The 19,213-nt window shown below is 40.3% G+C and overlaps 1 protein-coding gene across 1 annotated transcript in view; it reads right to left on the reverse strand.

Moving 5' to 3' along the window:
- NLRP14 (NLR family pyrin domain containing 14) overlaps positions 1–17,113 on the reverse strand; it is a 44,554-nt gene extending 27,441 nt beyond the window's left edge. Inside the window, 8 exon segments of the mRNA XM_060160847.1 lie at positions 741–887; positions 993–1,163; positions 1,586–1,760; positions 7,071–7,643; positions 15,719–15,774; positions 15,776–15,788; positions 16,821–16,896; positions 16,898–17,113. Of these exon segments, the coding sequence (XP_060016830.1) occupies positions 741–887; positions 993–1,163; positions 1,586–1,760; positions 7,071–7,643; positions 15,719–15,774; positions 15,776–15,788; positions 16,821–16,896; positions 16,898–17,113 (1,427 nt within the window).
- Between the last annotated feature and the right edge of the window lie 2,100 nt (positions 17,114–19,213).

Genomic DNA, 19,213 nt, shown 5'->3' on the forward strand with positions numbered 1-19,213 from the left:
AAAAGATATTCAACATCAAACCATTTTTAGAGTTATTTTCAACTATCTAATTAGTATTGATAAAGAAGCTTATGGATACAAAGTGAAGATATTAAAAATGTAAGCCCCTAAACCGTTGAGGGAATGTACACAATCTATCTGGAGGCAGTTTAACTATATCTGACAAAATAAAAAATTCTGACTCATCAATTCCATGTCTAGGAAGTTACGTAACAGCAACGAACAGAATAATCACACCGTGATCCAGCCATACCACGTAACGCATTCAATGGTTTTTGTTTAATCATATTGATATATATTTACCTGTTTTGTTTAATCATATTGATATATATTTACGTAATGCATTCAATGGTTTTTGTTTAATCATATTGATATATATTTACCTGTTTGGAGCCCAGAATATAGAGTTGGATGGGTGGACTTCAGTCCTAAATCCATCATTTTCTTTTTTTTTTTTTTTTTTTTTTTTTTGCAGTACGCGGGCCTCTCACTGCTGCGGCCTCTCCCGCCGCGGAGCACAGGCTCCGGACGCGCAGGCCCAGCAGCGATGGCTCATGGGCCCAGCCACTCCGCGGCATGTGGGATCTTCCCGGACCGGGGCACGAACCCGCGTCCCCTGCATCTGCAGGCGGACCCTCAACCACTGCGCCACCAGGGAAGCCCCATCATTTTCTTGTAAGCATTATGAAAGCTGCATAATCTTCCTAAGCCTCACATTCCTTACCTGTTCAGTGAGGCACTTAGAACTCAGGTGGCCAATCTGACACCAATAGGTACTTCCGTTCAGGCTAAACAAATTTTGCACAGGGCCCAGCACAAAGTCAGGACAAAATAAATGGCGATTATTAATATCATCATCCTCATCATCTTCATTATCATTAAAGATTCTAGGGAAAAAGCAAGGGACACAATAGGTCCATAATATTTTCCCAGCTTAAATATATTTCAAAATGTGTATTACATTGGAAGGAGGACAACTAGCAGACACTCACACAAGGCTCTGTAGAGTGCACTCTGCATGTTTCAAGGCATCACTCATAAGGTTTACTCCACTATCTCCCAAGACACTGTCCGCCAAGCATGAACGTGTCAGCCTTTTATTGCTGATGAGAGCCAAAGAGAGATCCTCACAACCAGCTACCGTGAGCCCACAGCTTTCTAAGCTGAAGGAGAAAGACAGATGGGGAAGGATCAGTCAATTCCCAAAGTGCGTCCTTCTATTCTCCTTCACAGGGAAGTTAGCTGGTACTCACAACCCCTACATCTCTACTATAGAAGCAACCTCATCAAACCTACTTAAATCATGAATTCCATTGCAGCTATGGACAGGGTATGATGAAACAAAACATAGGAGGAGAGAGGATAAGCCTCGAAAACAATGAAAATAAGATGTCAATCATAAAGAGATGTCTACAAGTCAAGTGAAAGAGGAAGGGAGGTAGAAAAAGAAAAGGAGGAGGTCTTGCAGGATTGATGAATGAGCCAATTAATGTCAGGACCCAAGCAGTTTCCCCATTCAGGTCATAATTAAGCTACGCAAGACTGAACAAAATGAATCTATAGAAAATAGTACAGAAAGACTCACGATAATCTCTCTAGGTTACACTTTGGATGCATTAAGGCCTCACACGACATCTTCACTCTGTCATCCAAGAGATTATTAGTTGATGGATTCAGAGATAACAAGCTTTGGCTTCTGATGAGAGCCTTAGAGATATTTCGGCAACAAACCGTAGTTAGGTCGCAGGATTGATTCCAAGCTGGAAAACAATACAGGAAAATAGAAATGACCACTCCTCAGAGAAAAATTATAACCCCCACTCACACAGCCAGAGGGTGTGGTTTCCCAGTCTTTGGGATTTGTTCTGAAAATCCAGCTTCCCGACACAGAATGAGAATGATTTAACTAAAGCACAGGGCTCTGATAGAGAGTTAGGGAGGGGAGGGGAGGAAGCTTGTCTCTTCCATCCCCACCTCCCCAGTTTCCCCACGAAATATGTATGCAAGCATTTAAAAATATCTTCACATTATAATCTTTTTTAATCTGGGAGAAATTTCCTTTAACTACAACTTGGAAGAAGGTGGACCGGAGGATGGCTGTATCCTTGCATTCTTTGACTTCTGAAACAGAATAGAGGTGGGCAGGAAATCAGACGTAAAAGCTGTGACAACCACAAAACTGTCTGCCAGGAGCTCATTTCTTCATGGGAGCCAACCTATGTTTTCTGAGGAACCCTGTCCTTAACAGTGAAAACAAGAAGGAAATCAGAAATAAAATAAAATGGTTTCTAAAAGTAAAGTAAAAGAGGAAGGGAAACAGAAGAAGAAAATAAGAAGCACATGTAGAGCCCCTATTTTCAGAGACTCATATCTAGAGACGACTTGGGCTTTGACCATGGCTGGGACTAATATCAGCTATTGGTAAGAAGAGTCAGGCAGCAGCATTCCTGGAACTTGGAATTGTTCCATTTACTCCCATTAATCAAGGACTTATCAACTTGAGTCCCTTGAGAATTGGTTCTCTACATCAAAATCAGGGTATAGAGAGGTAGGAACAGGAGAAACTCCCTCCTCAGTCCAGAATTAGACCTCAGTGGGTGACCTAGAACATGGCTCAAGGCTGAAAACCTCACCTTGCTTTGAAAAGTTGTTATGGACTGAATTGTTCCCCAAATTTGTATGTTGAAGCCCTACCCCCAGCCCAATGTGACAGTATTTAGAGACAGGGCCTCTAAGGAGGTAGTCAAGGTTAATGAGGTTGTAAGAGTGGACCCCTAATCCAATAGGACTGATGTCCTCATAAGGGGAGGAAGAGACACCAGGAGTGAGCACACGCACAAAAAGGCCATGTGAGGACACAATGAGAAGGTACCCATCTACAAGCCAGGGAGAGAGGCCTCACCAGAAACCCTGCCAGCACCTGATCTTGACCTTCCAGCTTCCAGAACTGTGAGAAATAAATTTATATTGTTTAACTCTGTGCTATTTTGGGTATTCTGTTATGGGAGCCTGAGCACATTAATACAAAAGGGTTTATATCAGCAGCCAGGTAGGCAATTAGGGAAACAAGGGAAATCTTATAAACTATGTTTAGATAGAGCCCTTCTAGACAGAAAAGAGACTCCAATATTATGGGACCTGTGGATAAAATATTAAAGCTTAACAGAAAGAAAACATTACACTAAGGGACAGAAAATAAGCACATGTATAAAACCCAGAAAACTAGGAAACAGAAGAAAGTGCTTAGAAAGGCTTCCTTTACATTTTAAATGTATAGGAAGACTCTGTGAAACAAGACTACCACATCAGAAGTGGACATCAGGGGAATTCCCTAGAGGTCAACTGGTTAGGACTCCACGCTTCCACCGCAAGGGGCACAGGTTCGATCCCTGGTTGGGGAACTAAGATCCCGCATGCCTCAAAAGAAAAAAAAAAAAAAAAAGTCAAAACAAAACAAAAAAAATAATAGAGAACTGAAATCTGAATTTGAAGAAATGAAAAGCAAAATCAATATAAATAAATATGCGAAACTCCCCAAGAAGGAAGGGGGAAAAAGATTTACAGGACAAAAAATAAGTAAGAGTTATATAGGAACAGAGCTACAACTAATGACTATTAGATGCTCTTAAAAAAAAGAGAGACAGAGACAGCACGTGCAACAGAGTGAGCCCTGACGTCATTTTAAAAAACCAATTTAAAGAAATCATTTCTGAGGGGAATAAAGAAAGGTTTCCCACAGATCAAAAGTAATAAAATGTAAAAGTAATTTAAAAAAATCCTGAGAACACTAGTGAGAAAGTCTGGGAAGGTGGGAGGGAGTTAAGGGGTTGAAGTGTCAGGTTATCCTTAGACTTCTCTTTAGAACACTAGAAAAAAGTAATGTAACAAAGTCAAAGTGTGAAGAACACAGTGGAGGCCTAAGACCAAGATACACGTCATTCATCTGTGAAGACAGTCAAAGGACATAAAGGAAGTCATAAAATGTACATTCACACACATTCACACACATTGCATGAAAACGTTCACACACATTGCATGAAAACGTTCACACACATTGCATGAAAACGTTCACACACATTGCATGAAAACGTTAGTTTAAAATTGTACCACCCAATCATGCAATGAATCAAAACTAAGATTTTATACAGTGGGAAAGGTGAGTTTAAGAAAACAAAACCAAAAACTAGCAGTATATATTGATTAAAAATTAAGTGTACAGAATTGAGTCTAAATAATTGTATTCATGTGTTGCCATGATAAAAAGTCAGAAAAGTTTTGAAAGAGTTCAAAGGGTAAAATATTTAGCCCCTGTAATCCTAGATTAAATGAACATACTGGAAATTGTATGATCGAGGTATACTAAATGTACTGCCTTACATAAGGGTATTTTAAATGCTCTAATCCTTTTGAATTTGATCAAGATATATTTGGGGGGGGAACCCTGAAGAGTAATAACTAATAATCATCAATTAAAAACAGGCACTATAACTTGCAAATGTTCCAACATACCTGGACACAAAACAAAAATGAAACAAAATGTAGCTCATTTGTGAATCAAGAAATAGAAGTGGTACTGAAAACATTAAAAAATGCTTCTAACTGGAGATATAAACAGTACATGCCCCCGAGTCCCTTTGTTCATAATCTATTTTGCTCTTATCCTTTCCATAGTATAAGTTTGAGCTTCTCAAACTCTCTTCTTTTCTTTGTGCCAATTAATAGAACTTCAGCTATGGACCTCCTAATGCTTTATGAATGAAATCTCAGCCTCATGAAAAGAAAATGTTCCCTCTTTCCCTTGCATCTGCAAAGAAAAGCAGATGGTATTACAAGTCAGAAAATATTTTGTAAGAATATTTTTGCTGTGTTTTATTGTTTTATCATAACAAGGGAATCTTACAAGATACCTGGACCTTAGAAATTGTTGCTATGCCTTGTGAAAACAACCCTTAAGTGCTTTTAAGTCTGTAATTTTGATTGTCTTATATAAAAATGTGTCTCTCTTGCAATATTCAAATTGATATTTTGGAATTCCTACATGTTACAAATATTGAAAGAATTTTGTTAAAGCAGAAAAAAAGATCATCAGTACTCTCCTCTCACATGCATTAAGGTAATAAAAAATATATATAATTCTTCTCTTCCTAGAGTTTGAAGGTCCTGTCTCGTTTATATTAATATGTAACATCAATCACCAGTGACTCAGTCAAAAGGGAAGATGAGAGCTGAGGTTTGTGGCTCCATACTTATCCCTAAATATGAACCAGCGAAACGGAGGAAATACATTAACTTACTTTTGGGTCCTATTGGAGAACCAGCCCTATAATCTCTTAATATTGCTACTAAAACGAGGCCCTGGGCTGAAAATTTCCAAAGCCCCTTCAAAGTAAGCACATTATAATTATTATTTTTTTGTTGTTCTTATTGATTTTATTGTTCTTATTATATTCAGAACAGCTGTCTGAATATATTTTTCTTTTCTAAAAATGCCTGCTGCTTAATTTTCAGGTTGCCCAAGAATTTCTTGTTGTTGAGTGTGAGATTATTTTTCTGATATGAACTAGACATTGAGATATGGCAGAATGGAGCTGTTGCTAAAGCAGTATGGTTGCAGAAGTTATGTGTTCCCCACGTATGGGCCGAATGCACCACAGGTGCCAGAGGAATGGTGCTCACAAGAGAAAGAGCTTTTACATTAATAAGACAGCCTTCATGGGCCTGTTCTAAAGCAAAGTAAATCATTAGATAAATCAATGTGGTCTAAAATTTGAGACCTAAAATGGCTATGGGACTTCTCCCTGATTTTACTAAAGTGAGAAATAAAAATGCACACGTTTTCTTAGATCACATAAGGCTTTGCATTTCTTTAACAATAAGTCTAAACTAAAGAATTTCCTAAATCTCTTACAGTTCCCTTATAGGTCAAATAATCATTACTTATGTTAATATTTATTATTTTTTTTAAAACATCTTTAATGGAGTATAATTGCTTTACAATGGTGTGTTAGTTTCTGCTTTATAATTATGTTAATATTTAAAAGAATATAAATATAAATCTGGGTGTATAATTTAAATGAGTTAAATAAATAACTAACATCTTTATAAATTAGGATCTTATAAATCTTGGAATGAGACAATATTACAAACACTATACTATCTGGGTCAAGCTTGAGATATAATACTGTTTTGCTAAATTCTTAGTTACTAACAGCGGCTATACACTCCTTAATGTTAACTTGAATATATTTTCTAAACTTACTAATTGATTTTGGAAACTTGGAATAATGTAATATTTTAAAAATTAGTAATTTGGGGCTTCCCTGGTGGCACAGTGGTTGAGAGTCCACCTGCCGATGCAGGGGACAGGGGTTCGTGCCCCGGTCCAGGAAGATCCCACATGCTGCAGAGCGGCTGGGCCCGTAAGCCATGGCCACTGAGCCTGCGCATCCGGAACCTGTGCTCTGCAACGGGAGAGGCCACAACAGTGAGAGGCCCACGCATCGCAAAAAAAAAAAAAAAAAAAAAATTAGTAATTTCTGTTTATCTAAAGACATCTAAAGAAATTAAACTTCAAAGAGAGAAAATAAATTACATTCTTACAACAATCTGTTACCATTTTTTCTTCATACTATTCAAATTAAAATAGCAAAATCAATGTGTTGTCTTATATCCCATGTTATTTATGTTTAAAAAGTTAGGGCTTAAACATTTAAACCAGGGGTCCCCAACCCCTGGGCCATGGACTGGTACTGGTCCGTGGCCTGTTAGGAACCGGGATGCAGAGCAGGAGGTAAGCGGCAGGTGGGCAAGCGAGTGAAGCTTCAGCTATATTTACAGCCGCTCCCCATTGCTCGTATTACCGCCTGAGCTCCGCCTCCTGTCAGATCAGCTGCGGCATTAGATTCTCATGGGAGCGCGAACCCTACTGTGAACTGCACATGCGAGGCATCTAGGTTTCAAGCTCCTTATGAGAATCTAATGTTTATGATCTGAGGTGTGGCAACCCTGAGGCAGGGCAACCCGTACCAGCAGAAATTTACCTATGTTTTTTACCTATGTTTTTTTTTTACAAGCTGTGAGTTTTGTCGTCACCAATAAGGACGACTCAGGGAGCTTCACTTTTCTCAGCAAACTACTCATGAGGAAGGACACGGGGTGTACCTGGGTCCAGTCTGTACACAGCACACACTCAGGTTCCTCAAAGGCAAAGTTCAGTTCATCAAAACTATCAGTAATAAAAAGGAGACTACTCGGCTGGGACAGAATCCTTTCAATGGGCCCTTCTGTGCAGGGCCAGTCCTTTGATATCATTTGAGCAAAGCTTCTCTCTCTCAACTGGTTCATTTCTCTTGCATTGAGATAAAAAACATAGGTAAATTTCTGCTGGTAGGGGCTGCCCTGTGCCCAGTCTAACATCACCATTCTCACCAAGGTGGTCTTCCCAACTCCAGCAGCCCCCTGAAGGATCACCGTCTGTGGCTGCTCACCTGTTCTGACATCCTCATCAAACAAACGTTCCAACAGTTCTCGGCCTTCCTGAGCAATTTCATGACAGAAGTTTTCAGATTCTCCAAGCAAATGGTTCTTATCTAACATGATGCAAAATGTTTCCCTTATTTGAACTCTGTATTCTGCTCCGTCACCTAAATCAGTTAGAAGGGAGCCAGAAGATACACATGATCAGAATTAATTCTATGATTTTCAATCTTAAGAATATTGCACTTAGAGTAGGACCAGGAAGTGACACATGCTGAAATCAAAGTACAGCTGGTTTAAATGAGAAAAGAATGTAAATAAAACAAAAATATTCTTGTAGGTTTAAAACCCACATTATAAACTGAAAAAACAGAACCCACAATGCAGAAATTAATGATGGAAAATAAAAATTAGATTCGTTCCAGAAATGCTTTTTTTCTTCCCTGTACTTCTATTCTACAGAGAAAAAAGAGGATGTATGCGGAGAACAGAGCCATCATCCAGATAAAAGGAGAACACAGGCAACAATTAACAATAATACCCAGATAGGAACTGAACACAGATACGAATCTACAGATCAAAATCATCCACTTTATACAGATAAACCATTAGTGGACATGAACAGTTGCAGACATTCTCCCCAAGGAGCAAGACGGCTAAGCCCCACATCGAGCTTCCCACCCTTGGGGTCCTGCACTGGGAAGATGAGCCCACAGAACGTTTGGCTTCGAAGGCAGCAGGGCTTACTTTCAGGAGAGCCAGAGGGCTGTAGGAAACACGACTCCGCTCTTAAAGGGCACATACAAAATCTCACATGTTGAGACCCAGAGTATAAGCAGTAATTTGAAAGGAGCTCGGGTAAGACCTAGTATCTGATCTTGGAAAGCCTCCCAGAGAGGCAGGAGGCAACTGGGACTCACCCAGGGGACACAGACACTGATGGCAGCTGTTTGGGGAGTTCCTTCTACCACGAGGACACTGATGCTGCCAAGAGCCATTTTGGAGTCCTTCCCCTAGCTCATTAGCACCAGGACCCAGCCCTGCCCACCAGCTGGTTAGCACCAGTCCTGGGGCGCCCCAGACCAAGCAGCAACCACGTAGGGACACAGCTTCACCCACCAGCAAGCCGATAGAAGCCGTAGGCCCCCCTGAGCATCCCAGCTGGCCCAGGACCCATCCCCCAGACCCCCACCAGTGGGCAGACACCAGTCCCTGGACCCTGCCTACCAGCGGGTGGACACACCAGTTCCAAGGTATCTTAGGCCCCTCAGCCAGCATCCCTGGAATCCAGCGTCAACCACCAGTGGGCCAGCACTGGCCCCAGAACCCGCCCTCATCTACCACCCCAAACCTGGCTCTGCCCATTCGTGGGTCATTACTAGCCCTGGAACCCCTCAGAGCGCCACAGCCAGTCACCTCTGGACCTGGCTCCACCCAGGGGTGCCAGGACAGACTGGTCCAGTCCTGGCACCCCTGTACTCCCAAAGCCAGCCACCTTGTGATCCGGCCCCACCGACCAACAGGTCAGCCCAGACCGTGCAGCCAGTCACACCACGCCCCAACCCCACCCAACAGCAGGTCAACACCAGCTCTGGGAACCCTGGGCCTGCAGCCGGCCACCCATGGCCCAGCCCCACTCACCAGCGGGACAGCATCAGGACAGGGACCCCCCAGGCCATGCAGCCAGCTGCTCCAGGACCAGCTCCACCAGCAGCCAGCAGCCTCTGCACTAGGCAGGGCCTAGCAACCAGGCCAGGGGCCAACCATGCCTACCTGTGTGTCCACAGTCGGCATGTGGCCTGTTGTAGCCCTGCCACAAGAGAAGGGCCCATGCAGCCCAGACAGGAGTCACCACTAAAGCATATAACTCTGTTGACCAGAGGGAAGTGTGCTACTGGGCCTCAGGTCAGCTCCGAAATAAGCCACTTCCCCAAGATTAGGAAGCACAACTGGCCTACCTAATACACAGAAACAGACACAGAAACAACTACAAGAAAAAAACTAAAAAACACATACACATGGAGGCTAAACAATATGCTACTAAACAACTAATGGGTCAATGAAGAAATCAAAGGGGAAATAAAAAAATACCTAGAGACAAACGAAAATGAAACCATGATGATCTAAAACCTATGGGATGCAGCAAAAGCAGTTCTAAGAGGGAAGTTTCTAGCAATACAGTCTTAACTCAGGAAATAAGAAAAATCACAAATAAACAACCTAACCTTACACCTAAAGCAACTAGAGAAAGAACAACAAACAAAACCCAAAGTTAGTAGAAGGAAAGAAATCATAAAGATCAGAGCAGAAATAAATGAAATAGAAATGAAGAAAACAATAGCAAAGATCAATGAAACTAAAAGCTGGTTCTTTGAAAAGACAAACAAAATTGATAAACTTTTAGCCAGACTCATCAAAAAAAACAGGGAGAGGGCTCAAATCAATAAAATTAGAAATGAAAAAGGAGAAGTTAACAATGGACACTGCAGAAATACAAAGAATAAGAGACTACCACGAGCAACTATATGCCAATAAAATGGAAATCTGGAAGAAATGGACAAATTCTTAGAAAGGTACAATCTCCCAAGACTGAACCAGGAATAAATAGAAAATATGAACAGAGCAATCGCAAGTACTGAAATTGAAACTGTGATAAAAAACTCCCAACAAACAGAAGTTCAGGACCAGATAGCTTCATAGGAGAATTCTATCAAACATTTAGAAAAGAGTTAACACCTATCCTTCTGAAACTATTCCAAAAAATTGCAGAGGAAGGAATACTCCCAAACTCATTCTATGAGGCCACAATCACCCTCTTACCAAAACCAGACAAAGATATCACAAAAAAAGAGAATTACAGGCCAATATCACTGATGAACACAGACACAAAAATCCTCAACAAAACACTAGCAATCCAAATTCAACAATACATTAAAAGGATCATACACCATGATCAAGTGTAATTTATCCCCAAGGAGATTTCAGTATCTGGAAATCAATCAATGTGATTCACCACATTAACAAATTAAATAATAAAAATCATACGATCACTTCAATAGATGCCGAAAAAGCTTCTGACAAAATTCACATCCATTTAGGATAAAAACTCTCCAGAAAGTGGAGGTGACCATACTACCCAAGGCAACCTACGGATTCAATGCAATCCCAATCAAAATACCAAGGGCATTTTTCACTGAACCAGAACAATCTAAAATTTGTATGGAAACACAAATGACCCCAAATAGCAAAAACAATCTTGAAAAAGAAAAACAAAGCTGGAGGTATCGTAATCCCTGACTTAAGACTATACTACAGTAATCAAAACAGTATGGTACTAACACAGAAACAGACACACACAACAATGGAACAGAAAAGAGAGCCCAGAAATGAACCCATACTTATATGGTCAATTAATCTACAACAAAGGAAATATGAATATATAATTGAGAAAAGAGAGCCTATTCAATAAATTGTGTTGGGAAAAGTAGACAGCTGACATGCAAAAGACTACTTTGTCACACCATATACAAAAATAAACTCAAAATGGATTAAAGACTTAAATGCAATGCAAGCAACCTAAATGTCCATCGACAAAGGAATGGATAAAGAAGGTGTGGTACATATATACAATGGAATATTACTCAGCCATAAAAAAGAATGAAACAATGTCATTTGCAGCAACATAGATGGACCTAGAGATTGCCATACTGAGTGAAGTAAGTCAGACACAGAAAAACAAATATTATATGATATCACTTAAATGTGGAATCTATAAAAATGGTACAGATGAACTTATTTATAAAACAGAAATAGAGTCACAGATGTAGACAACAAACTTATGGTTACCAGGGGGGAAATGGTGGGGGAGGGATAAATTGGAAGATTGGGATTGACATATACACACTACTGTATATAAAATAGAAAACTAATAAGGACCTACTGTAGAGCACAGGGAACTCAACCTATATGGGAAAAGAATCTAAAAAAGAGTGGATATATGTATATGTATAACTGAATCACTTTGCTGTACAGTAGAAACACAACATTTTAAATCAACTATACTCCAATAAAAATTTTTTTAAAAAGACTTAAGTGTTAAGACCTAAAACCATAAAACTTCTGGAAGAAAACATAGGCAGTATGCTCTTTGACACTGGTCTTAGCAATATTATTTTGGATATGCCTCCTCAGGCAAAGGAAATGAAAGCAAAAGTAAACAAATAGGACTACATCGAACTAAAAAGCTTTTTTTTAAAAAAGCTTTTGCATTTGAGGGTATTATGCTAAGCGAAATAAGTCACAGAGAAAGATATAATATCACTTATATGTGGAATCTAAAAAAATGCAACAAACTAATGAATATAACAAAAAAGAAGCAGACTGACAGATATAGAGAACAAACTAATGGTTACCAGTTGGGGGGGAGGGGCACTATAGGGGTATGGGATTAAGAGGTACAAACTATTACGTACAAAATAAGCTACAAGGATATATTGTACAACACGGGGAATATAGCCAATATTTTATAATAACAATAAATAGACTTTTAAAAATTATGATTCTTATACTGTACACCTGTGGCTTATATAATATTGTACATCAACTATACTTCAATAAATAAATAAATAAATAAAAAGCTTTTGCACAGTGAAACTACCAACAAAACAAAAAGGCCATCTACTGAATGGGAGAAGATATTTGCAAATACTATATCCATTAATGTGTTAATATCCAAACTATACAAAGAGCTCATACAACACAACATTAAAAAAAACCCTGGTGGCACAGTGGTTAAGAATCCGCCTGCCAATTCAGGGGACATGGGTTCGAGCCCTGGTCCGGGAAGATCCCACATGCCGCGGAGCAACTAAGCCCGTGTACCGCAACTACTGAGCCTGTGCTCTAGAGCCCACGAGCCACAACTACTGAGCCCGAGTGCCACAAGTACTGAAGCCCGTGCGCCTAGAGCCCATGCTCTGCAACAAGAGAAGCCACCTAATGAGAAGCCCGTGCACTGCGACGAAGAGTAGCCCCTCTCGCCACAACTAGAGAAAAGCCCAGCAACAAAGACCTGATGCAGCAAAATAAATAAATTTATTTAAAAAAAAAACCCTATTGAAAAATGGGCAGAGGACCTGAATAGACATTTTTTCAAAGATGACTTCAGATGGGCAACAGCACATGAAAAGATTCTCAACATCACTAATCATCAGAAAAATACAAATCAAAGTCACAATAAGATATCACCCCACATCTGTCACAATGGCTATTATCAAAAAGACAACAAATAACAGGTGTTGGCGAGGATATGGAGAAAATGGAACCCTCAGGCACTGTTGGTGGGAATGTAAGTTGGTACAGCCAGTATGGAAAACAGTAAGAAGGTTCCTCAAAAAATTGAAAACAGAACTACCATACGATACAGTAATTCTACTCCTGGGTATTTAGCCAAAGAAAATGAAAACACTAATTCAAAAAGATATATGCACTCTTATGTTTACTGTAGCATTATTTACAACAGCCAAGATATGGAAGCAACCTAAGTGCCCTTCAACAGATGAACAGATAAAGAAACTGTGGTATATATACACAATGGAATATTAGCCATAAAAAGGAATGAAATCTTGCCATTTGTGACAACATGGGTGGACCTAGAGGGTGTTATGCTAAGTGAAGTAAGTCAGACAGAGAAAGACAAATACTGTACAAGTTCACTTATATGTAGAATCTAAAAAACAAATGAAAAAACATAATGAAACAGAAACAGTCATAGATACAGAGAAAAACAGGTGGTTGCCAGAGGGGTGGGAGATGGGAGGAATTTAGAAATAGGTGAGGGAGAGGTACAAACTAAAAAAGAAAAAGAAAGAAAGAAATGAACATTGAAGCATAGCCTGAAGAATATTTTAAAGAAAAGAAAAGAAATTCCCAAGTGTCCAAGTATAATGAAAATATAGTTACATCTTTTCCTAGTTCAGTCTGATTCCTTCTTTAGAGCTCAATTTAAAGTCACTATCTCTGGGAAGACTTCTCTGAACTCCAAAGATAGATAGTTCTCTCTTTGTACATTCTCAGAACACAGTATATTTTCCATTCACAGCACATATCTCAAGCTGGAATTACTTTAGTTTTTAAAGCATATAATTCTTTTCTTTGTTCTACTAGGGCATTCAGTGCAAACATCTAACAAAGTTCATATCCCACTAAATTATGCTTAGTTCTCCCCCAGGGGAAGGTATGGTATTAGAAGTCAGATACTCTTTCTTTTTATGGTATAATATCATACAGTGCTGTACTTTTAAAAAATTGGGATTATAAGGATGATCTTTACTATCTTCATTATACTTTTATCTATCTTCCAAATTTTCCAAAGTAAATTTCTATGGAGGTAGAACCTTGGTTTCCCAAATTTATGGTCAGTTATATCACAAAAATAAGCTTCCTTATATTGTATCAGAAATTAAGGTCCAAGCAGGAACTTATCTTCAAAATCATTTAATAAGAAATTTTTATTTATTAGTGCTTAGAATAAAATAGGTTCTCAATTATTTCTTGAATGAAATAATGTAGCCCATTAGAAAGCAGCATAGCTGAGCTAAGCTGGTCCAGTTTTCTTTGTATTATAATTCAATTTATATAACCTAGAATTCAGCCATATAGAATTCAAAACAAAGTAGGGGGACTGGAAATGGTATTGAACTAAGACTGAGAAAACCTGGTCCTAGAAATAACATTTTACACAGACTAGTTGTCACCATCCTGGAACTCAATTACAGCATCATTTCTTTTTAAAAAAATTTTAATTAATTTATTTTTTACACAGCAGGTTCTTATTAGTTATCTATTTTATACACATCAGTGTATACATGTCAATCCCAATAGCCCAATTCATCATACCACCACCACCACCCCCTGCCACTTTCCCCCCTTAGTGTCCGTATGTTTGTTCTCTACATCTGTGTCTCTATTTCTGCCTTGCAAACTGGTTCATCTGTGCCATTTTTCTAGATTCCACATATATGTGTTAATATATGATATTTGTTTTTCTCTTTCTGACTTAATTCACTCTGTACGATAGTCTCTAGATCCATCCACGTCTTTACAAGTGACCCAATTTTGTTCCTTTTTATGGCTGAGTAATATTCCATTGTATATATGTACCACATCTTCTTTATCCATTCGTCTGTTGATGGGCATTTAGGTTGCTTCCATGACCTGGCTATTGTAAATAGTGCTGCAATGAACACTGGGGTGCATGTGTCTTTTTGAATTATGGTTTTCTCTGGGTGTATGCCCAGCAGTGGGATTGCTCAGTCATATGGTAATTCTATTTTTAGTTTGTTAAGGAACCTCCATACTGTTCTCCATAGTGGCTGTATCAATTTACATTCCCACCAACAGTGCAAGAGGGTTCCCTTTTCTCCACACCCTCTCCAGCATTTGTTGTTTGTAGATTTTCTGATAATGCCCATTCTAACTGGTATGAGGTAATACCTCACTGTAGTTTTGATTTGCATTAATTTGATCTGATTTGATTTGATTTGCTCTAATAATTAATGATGATGAGCAGCTTTTCACGTGCTTCTTGGCCATCTGTATGTCTTCTTTGGAGAAATGTCTATTTAGGTATTCTGCCCATTTTTTGATTGCGTTGTTTGTTTTTTTAATATTGAGCTGCATGAGCTGCCTATATAAAGATTTTTCTTTTGATGTGGACCATTTTTAAAGTCTTTACTGAATTTGTTACAATATTGCTTCTGTGTTATGTTTTGGTTTTTTTGTCCCCAAGGCATGTGGGATCTTAGCTCCCCGACCAGCGATCAGACCCATACCTGCTGTATTGGAAGGCAAAGTCTTAACCACTGGACTACCAGGGAAGTCCCTACAGCATCATTTTTAATGGAAGGGAGGAGACGCAAAATGCCAAATAATCCCTGCCAGCTCAGGGACTCTTCAGTCTATAAAACAAGATATCAAGATACCTTTGTTCATCAGACTGTCAATTTTTGACTGGCCATTTCCAAATACTGCTCTTTTGAGGCTCTGAATTAACATGGTTCTGTTTCTGACTTTGTCCAGAGAGCCAGTTTTGTCAACTCTTTTTGAACAATAATCACAGAACAGGTAGGATATTGCAAGAAGTTAACAAGGGTTGAACAAAGGTCCCCTGGGAGATAACTTTCCCCCATGATGCTTCAAAAGCACAAACCTCCCAAATCTGACAAAAAGCCCATCTACTTACCCAGCACTGCTTCCTGATCACCTTGTACCTCTCTGGCCCCAGTGTCCTCTGGTCTCAGTCTGGGCTGTCCCTGCAACAGGTTCCAAAAGGATCATGAGATTTACCAAAAACAAGGAGAATTTGGTGATGGCCAGAACAGGGGCCAGAATTTTCCTCAGTGTCCAATTCTACGATCATCTGGGTTTAAGAAACTAGAGCCAACAAAGCCTCAGACTCCACCAGCTCAGCTGAGGGTGAAGTGATGTGGTGTGAACAACACTGAAGCATGATACCTCTTGCCATGCTTCCCACCCTGTAACTCTAAGGCAAGTAGTCTAGTCTAAGCCTAAGTTTCCTCGACTGTACTGACCTCACAAGGATATGGTGAGGCTCAAAAGAAATAATGGGGCTTCCCTGGTGGCGCAGTGGTTGAAAGTCTGCCTGCCGATGCAGGGGACATGGGTTTGTGCCCGGGTCCGGGAAGATCCCACATGCCGCGGAGCGGCTGGGCCCGTGAGCCATGGCCGCTGGGCCTGCGCATCCAGAGCCTGTGCTCTGCAACGGGAAAAGCCACAACAGTGAGAGGCCCGCGTACTGCAAAAAAAAAAAAAAAAAAAAGAAAAAAGAATGTATATACATTTTGGAGCTCTAAAGCCTTGTATACGAAGGAGGAATTTTAGATGTCTACAGAATTTCACGCCTGGGAATGACTAAAACTACTGTTTTGCCTTATGTCCCTTAATAATTTTTTGCCCATTCCTCATATTTCAGCAAAGATTTAAGGTCATATTTGAGTGTCCTCAAAATTTAGGCCAACCTATGACTTTATTTGTAGTTTAGGCAAAGGAGCACTAGATGGGGCAATTCTTTTCACTCAATTCCTTTAATCATTCTAATTGGTACAAGATGGATGAATTACCCGCAATTAAGGAGCCAGGCTGAATAACAGTACTCAGAACCCTCCAGCCTGTTTAGTGTTCCTCAAACGATCCAACGTACTTGAGCACCATGGAGCCTGTGTCCCACAGAATGGTTTAATCCCCAAGTCCCTCTCATAGAACCAATGGGCTCCAGGAACCACTTCCTTCTTTCCACCCGTAGAAGTGTGTCCAGCATCACTCACAGTTGATCTCTGCGTTTGCTCTCTCACACAGATCCTTTAGGTTCATCTTGCCAAAGATTTTGAGAGCCACCCCCTCAGGCCTGCTCTCCTGGATGGTACTTGTTCATCAAGTTAGCCAAATCCTCCCGCTTGGCCTTCTTCACTTCAGACCAGGGTATCCTGCAGGATCCAGGTTCCGTGGTCTCATTCTTTAGGAGTGACTTGAATCTATTTAATTCCTCTTTGTTTAGCTCCTCCAAATACAGTAGCAGCCCCAAATCAGAAAAGAAGGAGGAAGATGACAAATCTGTCATCTTGTCCAGGGATCAATATTCAAGCTTCAGTGGGGAAAAAATAATCAAAAGAATGTGGAATAAATGGGGCCTATGGAAAAGTAAGTTTAGAAAATGAAATACCTCTAAAAACATATATTAATTCAACAAACCTGTATTGAAGCCTACTGTATCAGGCTCAGTACTGACTTCCTGTCCACTGTTATACATTTTCTATCATAAAAACATTCTTCTAATATAGACCAATCTATGATTCTTCCACCTTCCCAAGAGTTACTCCCAGTCCCACACTTATGAGCTGTAAGAAATAAAGAAAGGCAATTCATCTCTCATTACTCTTCTGCAAAGCAAGGATATCAGAACCAATCTCAGAGGACTGTGGTATGGATTAAATAAGGTAGAGTTCCTATATCAACTGGCTCAGAACAGGCTCCTACTAAGTATTGGCAAATTTCTTCATTCTCTCTCTCCCCCACCAACACCCAACATACATCTCAGCCTATAAAACGTTGTTATTGGGCTTCCCTGGTGGTGCAGTGGTTGAGAGTCCGCCTGCCGATGCAGGGGACATGGGTTCGTGCCCCGGTCCGGGAAGCCGCGGAGCGGCTGGGCCCGTGAGCCATGGCCGCTGAGCCTGCGCGTCCGGAGCCTGTGCTCCGCGACGGGAGAGGCCACAACAGTGAGAGGCCCACGTACCGCAAAAAAAAAAAAAAAAAAAAAAAAAAAAAACGTTGTTATTGTACCCCCATCATTACTCTTGAAGCACATGTGTCACCATTGGCATATATCACCATTTACCTCTTGTCATGTCATCTCTGGTCACAAATCCATACTAGTCCCTGAAGATCTGCATTCTTAGCTCACAAGCTACTTTCACATCCACTCCCCAACACCACAATTATTCTGGGTGAGCTCAAAGTTAAAGCCCTTCCCAAACAGCATTCTCGCCCACCTCAACCCCCATGACCTCATTCCACTCTAGCATTTCACTCTGATGCTCTCACTTATACTTTATCATCAGCAGCTACCCAAACTCTGCAGAGTCCCTTAAATTAATTAAACTCTTAAACTAATACCTTCCAGTTAATAGAGCAGTTTCATGCCTTCACTGCCATGGTGACTGTTCTTCAAATGCTATCAAATCCTAGTCTTTTGAGCCCTCTGTTTTCCTCTTATTTATCAGCCATCTTAAGAGCCTTATTCAGTTTCTTATTTAGCACGGGTACTGCAATCATTTAAACCGTATCTTCAAGTTCCTCGTCTCCTCTTCAGTGATTTGCCTAAAGAGACAGAGCTAGTAAGTGGTACAGCTAGAACTCAACCTAGATCTTTCTCCAACCCCCTCTCCTTTCCAGCCTTTCATATGCCACCCCCTACTCTTGCCAATGGGATTGGATAAGATTGATGGGACAAGTAAAAATGTACAGAGGGAGATTTTACTTCTTAAACAGAAAGTGAATTATCTGAAAATTACAAAGTAAATCAGGACTTTCTCCTACAGTAACCTGTGAGCTATCGGCTGTTTTAGGGTTTTGTTTGTTTTGACTGGACTGCAGAAATAATCTAGATTATAGATTAGGATCTGACCAAAACAGGTTCCATGGTAATTTTTTTTTTTTTTTTTTTTGCGGCACACGGCCCTCTCACTGTTGTGGCCTCTCCCGTTGCGGAGCACAGGCTCCAGACGCGCAGGCTCAGCGGCCATGGCTCACGGGCCCAGCTGCTCCGCGGCATGTGGGATCTTCCCGGACCGGGCACGAACCCGTGTCCCCTGCATTGTCAGGCGGACTCTCAACCATTGCGCCACCAGGGAAGCCCAGTAATTTTTTTTTTAAAGAAGAAAAAGGAGAAAATTTGAGGAAACTTCAAAGGAATACTGAAATTCCTCCAGAACATACAAAATACGGTAGGTGAGGGAAAATGTGACATGTAATATACAGTTATCACTGCATGGGAGCCTATCTTTTCTTTCTTCTTTCCTGTAACAAAAGAAGGTGGCTCTAGCCCCTTTTCTATAGCTCATTCCTTCACCCCTGAATCTCATTAGAGTCAGGAATTATTAAGGGACTTAATCCATCAGAAATCTCTCTTCACTTCTCTAGCCTCAACTTCTCCCTGTCC

The sequence above is a fragment of the Lagenorhynchus albirostris genome, chromosome 9, assembly GCF_949774975.1.
Source record: "Lagenorhynchus albirostris chromosome 9, mLagAlb1.1, whole genome shotgun sequence".
NCBI classification, from domain to species: Eukaryota; Metazoa; Chordata; class Mammalia; order Artiodactyla; family Delphinidae; genus Lagenorhynchus; species Lagenorhynchus albirostris.